General features: G+C 37.3%; 1 protein-coding gene across 8 annotated transcripts in view; it reads right to left on the bottom strand.

Moving 5' to 3' along the window:
* LOC126851450 (uncharacterized) overlaps window positions 1-13,787 on the bottom strand; it is a 65,633-nt gene that overhangs the window by 3,222 nt on the left and 48,624 nt on the right. For 6 of the 8 annotated variants that reach the window (XM_050595431.1, XM_050595432.1, XM_050595433.1 and 3 more), the window contains 9 exons: window positions 8,763-11,631; window positions 7,753-7,929; window positions 2,950-3,169; window positions 2,422-2,657; window positions 1,702-2,032; window positions 1,352-1,560; window positions 611-810; window positions 360-532; window positions 107-271 (listed from right to left, as the gene is read on the bottom strand). In XM_050595431.1, coding sequence (XP_050451388.1) covers window positions 107-271; window positions 360-532; window positions 611-810; window positions 1,352-1,560; window positions 1,702-2,032; window positions 2,422-2,657; window positions 2,950-3,169; window positions 7,753-7,929; window positions 8,763-11,631 — 4,580 coding nt within the window. The remainder of the gene's footprint in view (window positions 1-106; window positions 272-359; window positions 533-610; window positions 811-1,351; window positions 1,561-1,701; window positions 2,033-2,421; window positions 2,658-2,949; window positions 3,170-7,752; window positions 7,930-8,762; window positions 11,632-13,787) is intronic. The other 2 variants (XM_050595438.1, XM_050595437.1) reach the window with 1 other exon arrangement.

The raw sequence follows: 13,787 nt of genomic DNA, 5'->3' as shown, positions 1-13,787 counted from the left end.
GCAAAATGTGTTCATTAAGATGAATACAATTAGACGTATTTGTCTATGAAGAGAAATATAAAAACATTAAATATCGATCAGTAAAGTAGAATAGAATGGCACTTACGAGGTATCGCTGCGGCAAAACGTTCGCTGTCTTGCATTAATCTTTGCCTGAGTTCGTGTCGCCCAATATTAGGAGGTCCGATAAGTACAATTGGCCTTTTGTGATTTGCACGAGGATAGTATAAGGCGACTTCTTCGTATGTCAATACCTCCTCGCTGTCGTAATCTGTGAAAGAAGAAGTTGTGCATTGAAGATAAATTCCGAGAACAATATAATTGATCTACTAAGTCATATATTTAAGCTTTTTACGTACCATCTATGGCAGTTGTCGCGTAAAGAGGGTATCCGTCGTCATTGAAGTTCGCACCAAACTTATTCCTTTTCTTCTTCTTTGGATTTTTTCTCGCGCACAATAGCGTGCTAGATTTCTTCGAGCCTCGCACCGTTGACTTGTCACCGGCTATTGTCTGCTTCATGGATTCTCGTCTATGAGAATAAAACGTAATATATATCAGAATCAAAATGAGATTGCAGTCGAACATTGGCAATCAGAAGTTAACTCACTGATGCTGGAACGCTTTGCTAGGTATCAGACCGGCCAGAGTCTGATCCTCTTCGCCCTCTCGATATGCTTGCCACCAGTTCGGATCCTCTTGGGAAATTACGTGAAGTATATCGCCCTTTTGGAAGCTTACGCCTAATTCTCGACAAGGTATATAAAGATCTTCCTCTGGATCGTAATCAAAATGCGCTCGTATGTGTATCTAGATGCAAACGATAAATGTTTTATGTGGTTATTAATGTTACGTATTATATCTTTGGTCTACATTAAGTTAGTGGAAACTGGAACAGCTGTTTCGTCGCTATTAGCGTCGTGATCTATAGATACTCCACACGCGTAGCTTACAAGTATCAATGTCGCATTGTTAAAGAACAAAAGTCATTTGTTTATATGTATATGCGATATTTGCGCGCACTCTTGTATACATGCGTTCAATTTTAAATGTTCCAAGTAAATTTAAAAAAATAAATGTAAATAATAGAGTACCTTAAATGACATCGATTTATCCAAACTGAACAAATGTTAAAATTATAAAAAGATGATCAAAGGTAAAACGATCAATGTCACTTTTTGTCTTGAAAAGTTAAAGGACAAATGTTTTCTCTGATCTGACATTTGCTCTTTTGCCTTCAACACAAATATCGCTTGTTCCAGTTTCAACATTTACACATGTAGTTCGCGTTTCCGCGAACGAAGACGTGCACTAAATATATCAGGATCTGTACTGTACATCTATGCTGTACCTGTGTCGTGTCTTCCCTCCTTAAATTATTTCTGTGACTCGTCTGTTTCGGAAGTACCAAGAACGTGAGACTACCCTGCATGCCAGCGAGAATATCGCAAACCTCATTTACAGTCTTGCCGCGCATTTCCACACCGTTTACCTCGAGAACCTCATCGCCCTCGTGCAGGAGTCCCGACTTGTCCGCCGCTCCACCGCGCACAACACGTCCTTAAAAGACATTTAAATATTATCATTCTCAAATCAGAATCATCACAATATAAAATCACACGCGCGATAAATTTCGACCAGTAAACTCTCCATCGAAAAAGTAAAATTATTATAAGAAAATTATATTAATGTTAAGATTACCTATAATCACCGCGTCTCCGTCGTTTCTGACGGTAGCACCCAGCGGTTCATTAGTTTTCTCGATTCGAATGATTTTAATGTTGTCGACCATCCGAGAATCTTTCCAGCTGGACGTCGGACTCGGCGGACCGCTGGGCGGTGAAGATGACGGGCTCCGCTTCCTTTGCAAACCGTCCACGTACGAGACAATGGAGTCGTGCGCGAGAAGCAAAGCTTCCATGTCGTAACTCGTTAGAATGTTCGTTAACTCTTCCACAGCAGCTATTGTTTCTGCGCTGCCGACACCTGTTGAAGTCGCTGACAATTGCCATTTTTCCAAGATATCCACGCACTAAAACAAGCACATCATGCCAAAATAATTAAATTATGTTAAAATGAATAAATACACGTGTGTGTCTATAATTAATTCCTACAATTTAATTAAAAAATTAATATTATTTATATGCTTGGAGATAACAAAGAATTAGTGACGTTGTTAAAATATTCGTAAGGATTTATGAAAGCTCCTCGCTTCCATTATGTTTATTAAATTATATACCAACGTGTCGCCTAACTTTATGACATAGAATGCCTTTATAAAATTTTTAAATAAGAACTAATTAAAAGATATTAAATAACATGAATAATATTATAACATGAATAATATTATATACATATATATGTTTTCTCCTCGTGTATCTTCAATATATGTACACAGTATTACAGTTAAATTTTACATACATCTCGCGCCAAACTCGACGCATCATCGGCGTGATGTTTGAGAGTCTTGCCCGCCCTCAGCCGATTTTTCAAAGCGTGACGCGTCGCCAGAGCAGACGCAAATTGATTTTGCACCAAAAGTGCGCGAACTGCCTTCAGTTCGGTTTCGACACCTGGACCCGAAATTCCAAGAGCACCTGAAATATTTTGTAGCTGGAGCTGCAGCCTTTCCAGTGTAGCAACCACTTCGCCATACGCTGAAATATGAAAAGAATATATTTGTTAGAAATTTTCTCGCTCGTGCCGCGGAACTCACTGTTTCACATATTTATTAAAAATTATTGTTGGTAAGATCTCACTTGTTTCAATGTCATGAGAACTTATGAGAGCGAATAAGATTCTTTCGAAACAAATGCAAGAAATTGTAACGCAAAGTTAAAGAAACTTAAATATACTATCAAGATGAGATTGCGCAATGCTGTTATGTCTTTTTTCAATTTATGCTCTTTGCAATTCAAAGAGATCTGCAAAAATATATTGTTTGCGTACTGAGGGTTTTAGGAGGCTCCTTCACTTCTTGTATCGCATTAGGAGTGGCATGAGTGATCCGGCTGACGGTGGTCACCTCATCCTGTGCGTAGGCAAGATTTTCCTGACCAGCAAGACTCGTCGCGTGGCTCTCCAAGGCTTGGAGCTTTTTAGATCCACGGAGAGAACGGCTGAGCATCTCCTGTCTTTCCTCCTCATCCTTTCGTTTCCGTAACTGTTCCTATAAGTGCAACATAAACGATCCATTTGCTTTACAAGAAATAAAAATATTTTCAAGATAATTTTAACTTTATATCAGTGATAAAATTCTTCGCTTAAATCCTGAAACTCGTCTAAAATGTTGAAATTTTATCTGATGATTATTGAATATATGGAAGAGAGAGACACGTGTATTTTCATAAAATATTTCATAAATATCATTTTTTTTTTCAGAAAATTAAAAATATATAATTATTTAAATTTTATTAGATGTAACTATGCATATATCTCTCTCTCAGTCGTACTGTATATGTGTATAATTTTCCTATATCATTTCCTTCATCATTTTACATATATATAAAAATAATTTTTTCAATAAATTTAAAATAAATTTCAGAGGAAATTTTATTAAATTAAGCTTACATTGTATTTTTCCCATACATATACCTGAACAATGTATGCAATTCACTTATTTATTCTAAAAATTATAGATTGAATATTTCAATACAAAAATGGAGCTATGTATTGTTTTAAAAATTCTTACCTTGTTGTGAGAGTTATACTTTACCTTGTTATGTGAGTATTACAACTCTGATAACGATTATGCAAGAATCTGCAAGATAATTGTAGCGTGCAATTGTGCGTAACGAATGTCGCAAATACGTACATAGTTCGTTGAGAAATTTATAGAACACACATATTCTCGTGCGAAAATAAAGAGTCCTTGAACGACATCAAATTCGATCGAATATTTTTACGAATATATCTAGGTATCGGCTCGTCAATTATTCCGAAGCAGCTTATATTCGGAGAAGTAGCACTACTTTTGATTCCTAATGTCAACGAAATCCGGCCGCACATCAAACATATATATGCATACACACATTCCATATCTGCGGATGACGTTTCTACATACAAGTCATGTGTTTTCAATCTACAAAAATATTTTCAGCAAAATTTATCTTAGTATAAAGATTTCTTTTCTTATGCTAATTTTTCTTGTAGTAAATTTATTTAAATCGGTTATTGCAATGTATTTTTACTAAAAAAATTATATAAAAATTTATTAAGTAAATTAAATAAACGAAAACTCTCTCTCTCTCTCTTTTATATGTTTCAATTTCATATAACTGTTATTGTGATAGAATCTGATATTTATTTAACATGAGATTTAATCTCAAAAATTATATATAAATCGTTAAAAATTTGTAGTGCAATGCGTGAATTTATTCTAATATATTTTATCTGAGAAAGATATAATAAATCGATTCAAAAACGCATTAATTTTGCCCTTTCAACTGATAATAATTATTATAGCAACAAAAAAATTTAATTTAATGTAAAAGTAGTTTTAAAGTAACAAATAATCCTAAACTCTATAATAATACTCATGCAAAAAAAATGTATACAGTTATTTAAAATTAAAATTTTGCTATTCTTAAATAATTATATGTAAAATAATTCTGCTAAAAATCTTATAATTATTACTAAATTTTTTTTACGACACGAGCGATATATATTTAGCGAAAAGTATAATTTATATGATACACATATTTTTATCTCTTTAGCGAATCAACAACTTCCACTTCAAGTTACGCCAATTTGTCATGATATTGGCCGTGTGTTATTCTGTGATTCGCGAGATCTACGCCCACCGGTGTCAACTGATAAAGCCAGGCGTTAGTCACCCGTTCAGTTCTCTGTCAACGTAAAATCGCGATGTATATTATGGTAACCGCATGGCTGACTATGAAGAAAAAAAAAAACGACCCCGCGAGCTCGTAATTTTCATTTATATAACGAGCATCGCGTTTGTCGTGTGACACTACGTAAGGATAAAAATATCTTAACGAAGCCCTGTTTATTCAGCGATGTAAGGTTTCCTGAGCCACTCTCTTGAACAACGCGATTAGACAAAACTGACGGCCAACGTAAAGCGCGTTAAAAATGTTATGTGTGTGTGTGTATCGATGTACGTTGGTGTAAAAACGCGATTGTGACAGATAAAAATAATTTCAGGAAAGACTAATAGTTTTAGTAATCTATATGAACGCTTTCACAATCTCTACATTCTTTGCTCGTGAAAGGTGATTTCATTTTGATAAGAATTAATTTACGAAATAAAAATTCGTATATTAAATGATATAAATGATATAAACTCTCATAAAAAAATATCAAATATTAAGATGTATTTTTAAGGCAAATATATGAATATATATTAATATATAAATATTGAAAAAATATACTTGGCTGTAAGTAAGCCTTATAAGTAAGCTAATAAGTATAGCTAATAAGGACAAACAGGAAAACAAAAAGAAATGTGTTTTTAATTCGGGACACCTGCTACGGCATATTTCGAGATATTAGAGCAGAGCGAGTCAAATCGAAGGTCTGGAAAGGGTATCCGCTCGCTTGAGGCAGATCAAGAAAGTGAGGTCAGGGAAGTGTGTCGAATAAAAAAAAAAAAACCGAACAGAGTTGAATGTAACAGCAGCAGCAGCAGAGAGCCAGGTCTGCTAGTCACCCTACGTCTACAACCTATCGAAACTTGGTAACGTTACACTTCAGGCATGTAATCTTAGACTATTGTGAGGTTCTTTACATTCCAGACCCGCACTCTTGACTTAAGGCAGGTAAGAGAGTGAGAGCGTGGTGTGAGGATTCCATAAGATAAACATACTCACGCTGCTCCGCACGACAACGCGACGCCGTAGTCACGTATAAAAGGGTTCTGGCATCTCTCACACTTACAGATACCCCCGAGATTGTGATGAATTTCAAGTGTGCGGCACTTCGATCCCCGACTATCTCTGGAGCTTATCCACGATTCTTCATCTACGATAGATTCCTTTTTCTTTTGATGGATTTTTAACAATTTAAAAAAAATCTAATAAATTCGATAAAAAAGCGAAAACTTACTTAAGGATGTATGTGTCATATATCGAGGCATTGACAAAAGCATGAAAATTTTCTAGACTATTTTAATTAATTCTTCTGAATATATGTGCAAAATTTGAGCCTAATTTTCTTAAATTTGGAAATTATTTAAGTTTAAAATTAGTATTGATTCTTGTGAAAAATCGGGTTTTCTAGCACTTATTGATAAATTTAACAAGAAAAAAATATTGCCAACAAAATAAAAATTTTCACATATATTAAGAAAACTCTAATAAATATTTGTCCAAAACTTGATTTAGATCCACTTACTCGTTTAAAAGTTTTTTATTATAAATTGTAAAGAAATATTATCTGTTTCTCTCTCTCTCTCTCTCTCTCTCTCTCTCTCTCTTTCTGCAAATTACTCATCTTTTTTTTTGTTTCTTGCATTTGATTTCAGGGATATTCACGATCAAAAGTTTTTGTCATAAAATAGAAAAAATATTAATTATAACCATTTTCTTTTGCGAAGACCTTAAAAACCATATTATTTTGCAATTCTTAAATTATTTTTTATAATTGAAATTTATTTATTTAATTTCTTAAACATAAACGTACAAATGTTTTTTTTTTTTAATTTTAATTTTAATTTTGACAGATCTTTGCTACTATCCTAGCCAAAACATCCTTAAATGATATGTGACTACAAATATTTCTGCTTTTATGTTTTATACAAAAGAACATGTATGATGAACAGATATTCACGCGTTTATGTTACAACAGAAAAGAGATAAAAATTTTTTCTTCGTTGAATAATTTCGAATGCGCTCGTACTATTCACGCGTATCTCGATGCGCCTAATTAATTTCCACTCGTGCATCAAGATCGCAACTCATTCATCAATCAAACTTTGTCGGAAAACCCCTGCTGCAGGAAATTCGAAAATTGCGATGCGACTATTTGTCTAGTGGTGTTCCGACAATAACTATTGTCAACGGCTCGCAATTTCCCACGCAAGTGTTCACACATGCAGGGATGATAGCAATGAGTTGTGCGGCCTCTTAAATAACGATCTGTCATTTATCGCATCAGTTATGCAATGCGATCGATTGCGAAATGCTTGCACGCTATTCGCAAGCGGTTATAAATCCAAAGGGAGAGAGAGAAAGAGAGAGAGAGAGAAATCTTCCCCTATTTTTCCCACTGTATTACTTATTTAATAACTTAATCCGATCGCAAGGGCAAAAATCGTAAAAATAACGCCCCTTGAGAAACGTTAAAAGACGGCGCGTTATCGCCCTCGTGAGGAAAGCCTCCTGTCAAATATTTCACGAGCTAGACCGACGATATTACGCAATCAACCTTTCTTCAATCAATCCATGCAAATGTTACGTTTCGCGTAGAATCTTTCTCTTCTTTTTTTACGATCCTGCTGTTACGAGGCATACAATTATTAATAATTCAATAATTCATTCTTGGTTATCAGATTTGTACTTCTAAGAAGTATGTATATCTAATTCTAATAATAATTATTTGAGCATTAAAAAAAGCATGCTTGTGTATAATTGTAGTTAATCATTTTTCCCTTTCTTTTACACCATACTCACTTGCGATTACGTCTCTTCCACCGAAATTTGACGTAGAGTTTATGATGCAGCGCTTCTCGAATCATCTTATCGTGCGTGTTTACATGACTCAACATAACACGATAATCCCTTCTATCCTTACCTGATATTTCCTGATAGAGTGAAGCTGTTGCTGCGTCGGCTCGGTGGTGTTGGCGTTATCGCTGGTTTCGACATTATTATTCTGCGTAGAAAGACGTAGATTATCCTTCGGTGGTCTGGCCGGCGCCCTTTTCTGTTCGCGAGGCGGGATGGCAGGTTTGACCCCGTTGAGACCGGCCTAAAAATCCATTCCAAAATACAATTCGTATTAATAGTCCCACGTGCTTGACAATTTACTTTGCCAATTTTATCGCCCCTCCTCTCAAACACGTGTGTGTTTCGTTCTCTTTTTGTACTGCAAAACATACAGAGTATTCAGTCGATCTAGCGTATGCACACGAAAGGAGAGGAAAACTAGAGAAGCTGACGCAGTAGAAAAGCGAGAGAAAAAGAGAAAGATGCATGCATGCACTGCAAGAAAGCATGTCGAAAGCAAAAATATCAAACGGAAGTAAAATGCCGATTCTCTCAGGAGATGATTGCATCAAAGATGATAAAATATTTATTTTTAGTATATCGAATTTTTCAACATATCAAAATTGAACTTGTATACAACGTTAATGATAGAAAGCCTGAGTCATTTAGAATCCCTAACTCATTCTTTCACTCGCTATTTTGAAATATATCGTAGCCCGAGCTAATAATATTTGAAGTATTTCCAATATATTGTTGGCATTTTACTTAATAAATTTTTTCTTTCCGTAGCTAGTGTATAATCTACTACTTTACCATGCCGTCGACGACCTCACGTTAAATGTCCCATATTTTTTTGCATGCTCTTCGTTTTAGCATCTTTAATCGAACAGTCGTCTTTGTACTTTTTTCTGTTTTTGCAAATAATAGAAGAATTCGATTTAAAATATTTCAAAAAGCGAAAACGAGCAATCTGTCCAAGTTAACTTCACGGGAGAGACGCGATTGATTGAAATTTCCAAAGTGCAAGGACGCCGTTCCAATTACTCGACAGACGAAAATTGTCAAAATCGAGTCGCAAAGTCCATTGCGGTTTACCTGTTCGAGGGAGTCGACGTGCGCCGATTCGCGCGTATAACTCTTCAAAATGCGATCGTTTGACAGTCTCGAGCTCCGCTTTGTACATCCATCAGAATCGTGCAAAGTCGTCATCGGTTGGTCCCTTCCGTTCTGTCCTACTGTGATGCGACGCGAGATTTTCGGGTTGCGGACAGGATCGCGAAGAGAGAGCAAAAAGCGAATCCGAACAGCCGTTAAATTCGAGATATCCGACATGCTCCTCCGACAAACGCGAAATTTCGCGTCGTTGTCGGTCGGAACGTTCGGCAACTTGGAACACGATTTGTACTCGAAGGACAAGCTCAAATTTTTCCGATTCTGCGTATTCGGGGAATCGCTACGATTGTGCAGTTCCTCCTCCTTTTGCGAACGTTGGAAATCGTCGGAAACGTCATTGAAGTTTAGATGACGCACGACGGGACGCTTCGCGGAGGATAGCTCGTGCAAGGAATTCCGAGAATTCTGATTCCTCTCTTGGATAAAGGACAATTGGGTCGGAGTGTCGGCAAATTTGAGAAACGAGACATCGGGCAATGAAGGATTCTGTTCACGCGTGGTAATCTTTTCCGGCCAGTCGGAAGGAGTAATCTCTGGGATTTCATTTTCAAAATCCGCAAGAAGACATTCCGATGAATTTGCGATACCTTTGTCCTCGGACAAAGATAAATTAACCGAGCGCGTATGATCACCGATCGTTGTCGAAAAAGAGGAAGAGATCATCTCATCATTTTCGCCTTCGGCGTGAAAGGAGTTCTGACAATCTTTAGAAAATTCGTCTCCAAGAAAGGATGAGGAAGACGAATGTTCGGCGTTTTTTAGAAATTTCCTACGCGGGAAAGCAACGCAGTGAACGTTCTCGTCATGGGACACATCGAAGCAGGGATTTTCGTAGAAGAGCTTGTTCGAGGCTGAGGAAGAGAGAGAGACAGTAACCGAAAACTCTCCCGAGTTCATGTTGAATGATTGCAAAACAGGTTCGTTAGAGCAAAGCTGCGTCGGTGCGTTAGAGTGATGCGTGCTAAGAAAAGCGCAGCGAAGCGATTTGCAGTGCTCGTTGTGCATGATAGAGTGCAAGCCATCGACTATCAAGCTCTTGACTCTGGACCTTACCTTCCTGGCGTCGTGCTTACGGTCTACCATCGCGTTGTGCGCGACTATGGTCTCCCTAGCACTACCGTCGCCGCTAGGCAGCGTCGTGTAACGGCTATTGTCGTTCGGGGGTAGACAGGGGGAGGCTACAAGCGCGGTTGTCGTGATGGTCGTCGTGATTGGTGTCGTCATCGTCGTTGTCGCAGGGGTGCACGTGCCCCCCTTGCTCTCGCGATCGCGTTTTGGCTCGAGAGTGTTGTGCTTGCTGTTGCCGGGCGTGGTGGTCTTATTAGGCGGCGGGTATACCGGATGGCGCTTGGTGACCGGCACGAAATCTGGCGGACAGTCAACGGCTACCTCGCGATAAGTGTTCGAGACCACAAAAAAACTGCGATCTATGCCATTACGCTCGAGATCGCCCGACGCTTCGCTTCTAAGCGTGGAGTAGCCGCTGGAGATTTGTTGATGCCTATGTTTCTTCTTGGGCCGGGTCGACGAGGAGGACAAGGAGGAGAGATGGCTCAGCTCGATGCCGAGCAGATCATCGGTCGAACCGGTTCGGATCAGTTCCTCGATGTCGAGGCTACGTGATTTTGCCTTCAGCTTGGCACGCTCGTCGACATTCCCGCGACGCTTCGTGTTTTTCGCGCCAGACTTGTTCGCCGAGTGCTCCGTCGTTGTTCGGGAAGATTCCATTTGTTGGTCTTCCACGCGCACAGGCGATGCCTTGTCCTGTTCCTTCGGAATCCTCGGGACAGACGAACACTGATCGTCTATCAATCTGGTCATATCCGAGGCCTCGTCGGATCGCAGTAGACCCTGAAGGTCTTGCAGATCTGTTAGTCCATAAGCCGGATTATCAAAGGATGTTGTATCCCGAGTGCGACCAAAAAGCGGAGCTATCTTAATGTCGGGTATCACCGATCTGCACGGGGAGCCAAGATCTATCCTTCGTACATCATACAACGTATGTCGCACGTCCTTATGTTTATCCTTATTCTTGCTATGCCTTTGCTCACACCTCAAGCTAGTATCCAAAGGCGCAGTGCTATCCGATCTACCTGACGAGCTCCTCGGACTCGCGGAATCGTCGCTGCACGTCTTCAGCATGGTGGGATAATCTTCCTTGGCGAACGGATAGTCGTCTTCGACGTCGATACCGGACTCCTTCTGTCCGTTCGCGTCCTCGTCGACGTTCTCGTACTCCCCGAGAACTTTCAGGTCACTCTTCAAAACTGGCGAATCGATCACGATTGGACTGTCGCGATATTTGTCCATACTTGCCGAATCCTTCTTGGCGACTTTTACTTTCTTCTCCTCCTCGTCCTCGATCTTTAGCTCAATCTTCAACATGGGCTGAAGACCGTTGATTGTCCGTGGGGCGGCGTCGACGTCGTCGTTCGATACGAGTCTAATGCGTCCGTTCGCGGGTGTGGTGCGCGTCTTAAGGGTCTCGTTTTTAAGGTTTAGGGATAGGTCGAGGTCGCTAGCGCTACGGGGACGATGCTGTAGCCCGTTCCTATAATCGGAAGAGCGGTTCTTTACCTTGTTGGGATAGGCCTTCTGTAAAAGGGTGTCGGGCACATCAACAGGTAGCTCCCGATGATGGCCCAGGGCGCCAGGGGCCCACATCTCATCGGGCCCCAGTCCCTCCTGCGGCTTCTTCGCGTCGCGCGAGCTGCTGTTGTTGTTCTCTTGCAGCTGTTGCTGTTGCTGAGAGTGTATGTCCGTCACGCCACTACCGCTACGCCTTCGGGACCTGAAATAAGAGAACGGACTCTTTAATATTGTTATCAACTCTGTATTCTAAAAAATTTTTCGATAACCTAATGTGTATAAAAATAAATGTATAATTCAGACTTATACGTTCATATTTAAATCTAAATTTATAAACAACCTTATTAACTTTAAATCTATCAATTTCAAACAAATATCTATTTATTTATATTTTACGTTTTTATTATCTTTGATAATTTTTCTTATTCAAATTTGAAGATTTTAAATTAAAATAAACTTCAAAGTTCAATATATTAATATTTTTATAAATCTTATATATTTTAATTTTTTTTACAAAAAAAATTTCTTTAAATTTGCAGTTTAATATTTTTATAAACTGTAATATATATATATATATATATATATATATATATATATATATATATATATATATATATAATAAAATATTATAATAATAGAAAATTAATTTTTCATAAATAAATTTACAATTTATTACTTTTATCAGACAATATTCAAATTAATTAACCAATAAATAATATTAATTAATATAAATAATTATATGAGGAATAATTAATTATTAATATGACTAAATAATTCTACCACAAAGATATTGAAATTCTTTATTTTTTATTTGCTATTTGAGCAGAAATAATTATCGATCAATAATCAGTAAAAAGGCAAATAATATACAATAATAAAATTAGCAAAGACTCGATTTAAATTCTGAACAAATTATCTCCTTTTTTATCAAAAAATAATAATATTTAATTCTAGTATAATTATTTTCTTTTTCAATGAGAAATAAATGAGTAATAATCGAATTACTAATTTCAACATTGTCTCACAAGCCAAAAATTTGCAATTTGCATTATAAGTAGAAAATATATATATATGCGATGAATATTTGCTCTACATATGTCGCGGCAATACTTGGGATATTCCCACCTGTCATATTTTTAGATTTCATAGAACGCGAACATCGTTCACGTGGATATAAATTCAGCCGCTCTATATATCACATGACTCTCGATAGTGCATGTTATATGATGTTTCAAATGAATCTCCTCCCGGTCGTTCGATCGTACGCGAAAAGTCACTGAAATATGCGGACCGGAAAGAAACTTTCGATACGATAAACCTAAAATATATGTATTGCCTGCTGTCAGTCGTCGCTTTATCATGCTCGAAAAGGATCGCGAGATGGTTCTTTTCCGTTATAAGTTACCCACAACAAAAATATCTTGCTCACCGCATAAAAATTGCGCAATAAATATCTCGCGATCGCATAGTAAATATTGTAATTTTTCTCAAAGATCAAAACAGATCTATTTTTACAACTGGCAAATTAAGAGTAAAAAATCGGCCACGATATAAAAATATGACCGCGTTATATATTGCATTCGCAAATTGTCATATCTGTATGCAAATGCCAATCAGTAGTGCAAAATAGCCCCGTAAAACAGCAATGCTATGCAATACTGGTTCATGAAAATTCAGCATACGCGAACTTCAATGGTATAATAAAGCGTATTTAAATTCTGTCAAATTATTTGCATTGTATTACCAGTGTAGTCAAGAGAATGACAAAATTGTCAAATTAACAAGCAATTGTTGAAATATAATTTATCAAAATTCTAAATTTAAATCGCTCCAAGTAAAATTTTTTACCGCTTAACAATGTATTTGTTTGGAATCAACATAATGATAAAAAAGCAGGAATTTTTAACATCCCTTTTGATTTAAGAACTCGTAATCCTCGTTGACGTAAATTGAAGGAAGTGCACATGTTTTTTTCCGATATAAATAATGGAGCGCATACATATATGAAAATATATACGTGATAAAAAATAAATACACATGTATACGGCATATCTTCTCTGTTATTTTAAGTAAATATCCATGCGTCCAATATTCCACGCTGGTTCACAATAATTTGAATATTGAAGTGTTGCCAAAAAATATGATGAGTCTATCAAAGTTTCCACGAAATCATCGAAAAATCTGCGTTTTTCCAATTTGCCCAAGTTATCAGCGTCCATAATTTTCACTCCTACACATAGACGCTTCTGTTTTATATAATACATTATGAAGGAGAGCAGAGCATAAACCAGATTTACGCGACAAAGACCGTCCATATACATGTATATGCACACGTCCATACAGAAGACCAATAGACCT

The sequence above is a fragment of the Cataglyphis hispanica genome, chromosome 8 (assembly GCF_021464435.1).
Source record: "Cataglyphis hispanica isolate Lineage 1 chromosome 8, ULB_Chis1_1.0, whole genome shotgun sequence".
NCBI classification, from domain to species: Eukaryota; Metazoa; Arthropoda; class Insecta; order Hymenoptera; family Formicidae; genus Cataglyphis; species Cataglyphis hispanica.
The sequence above is the reverse complement of the archived record's forward strand: the minus strand, read 5'-3'. Positions and strand labels throughout refer to the sequence as shown.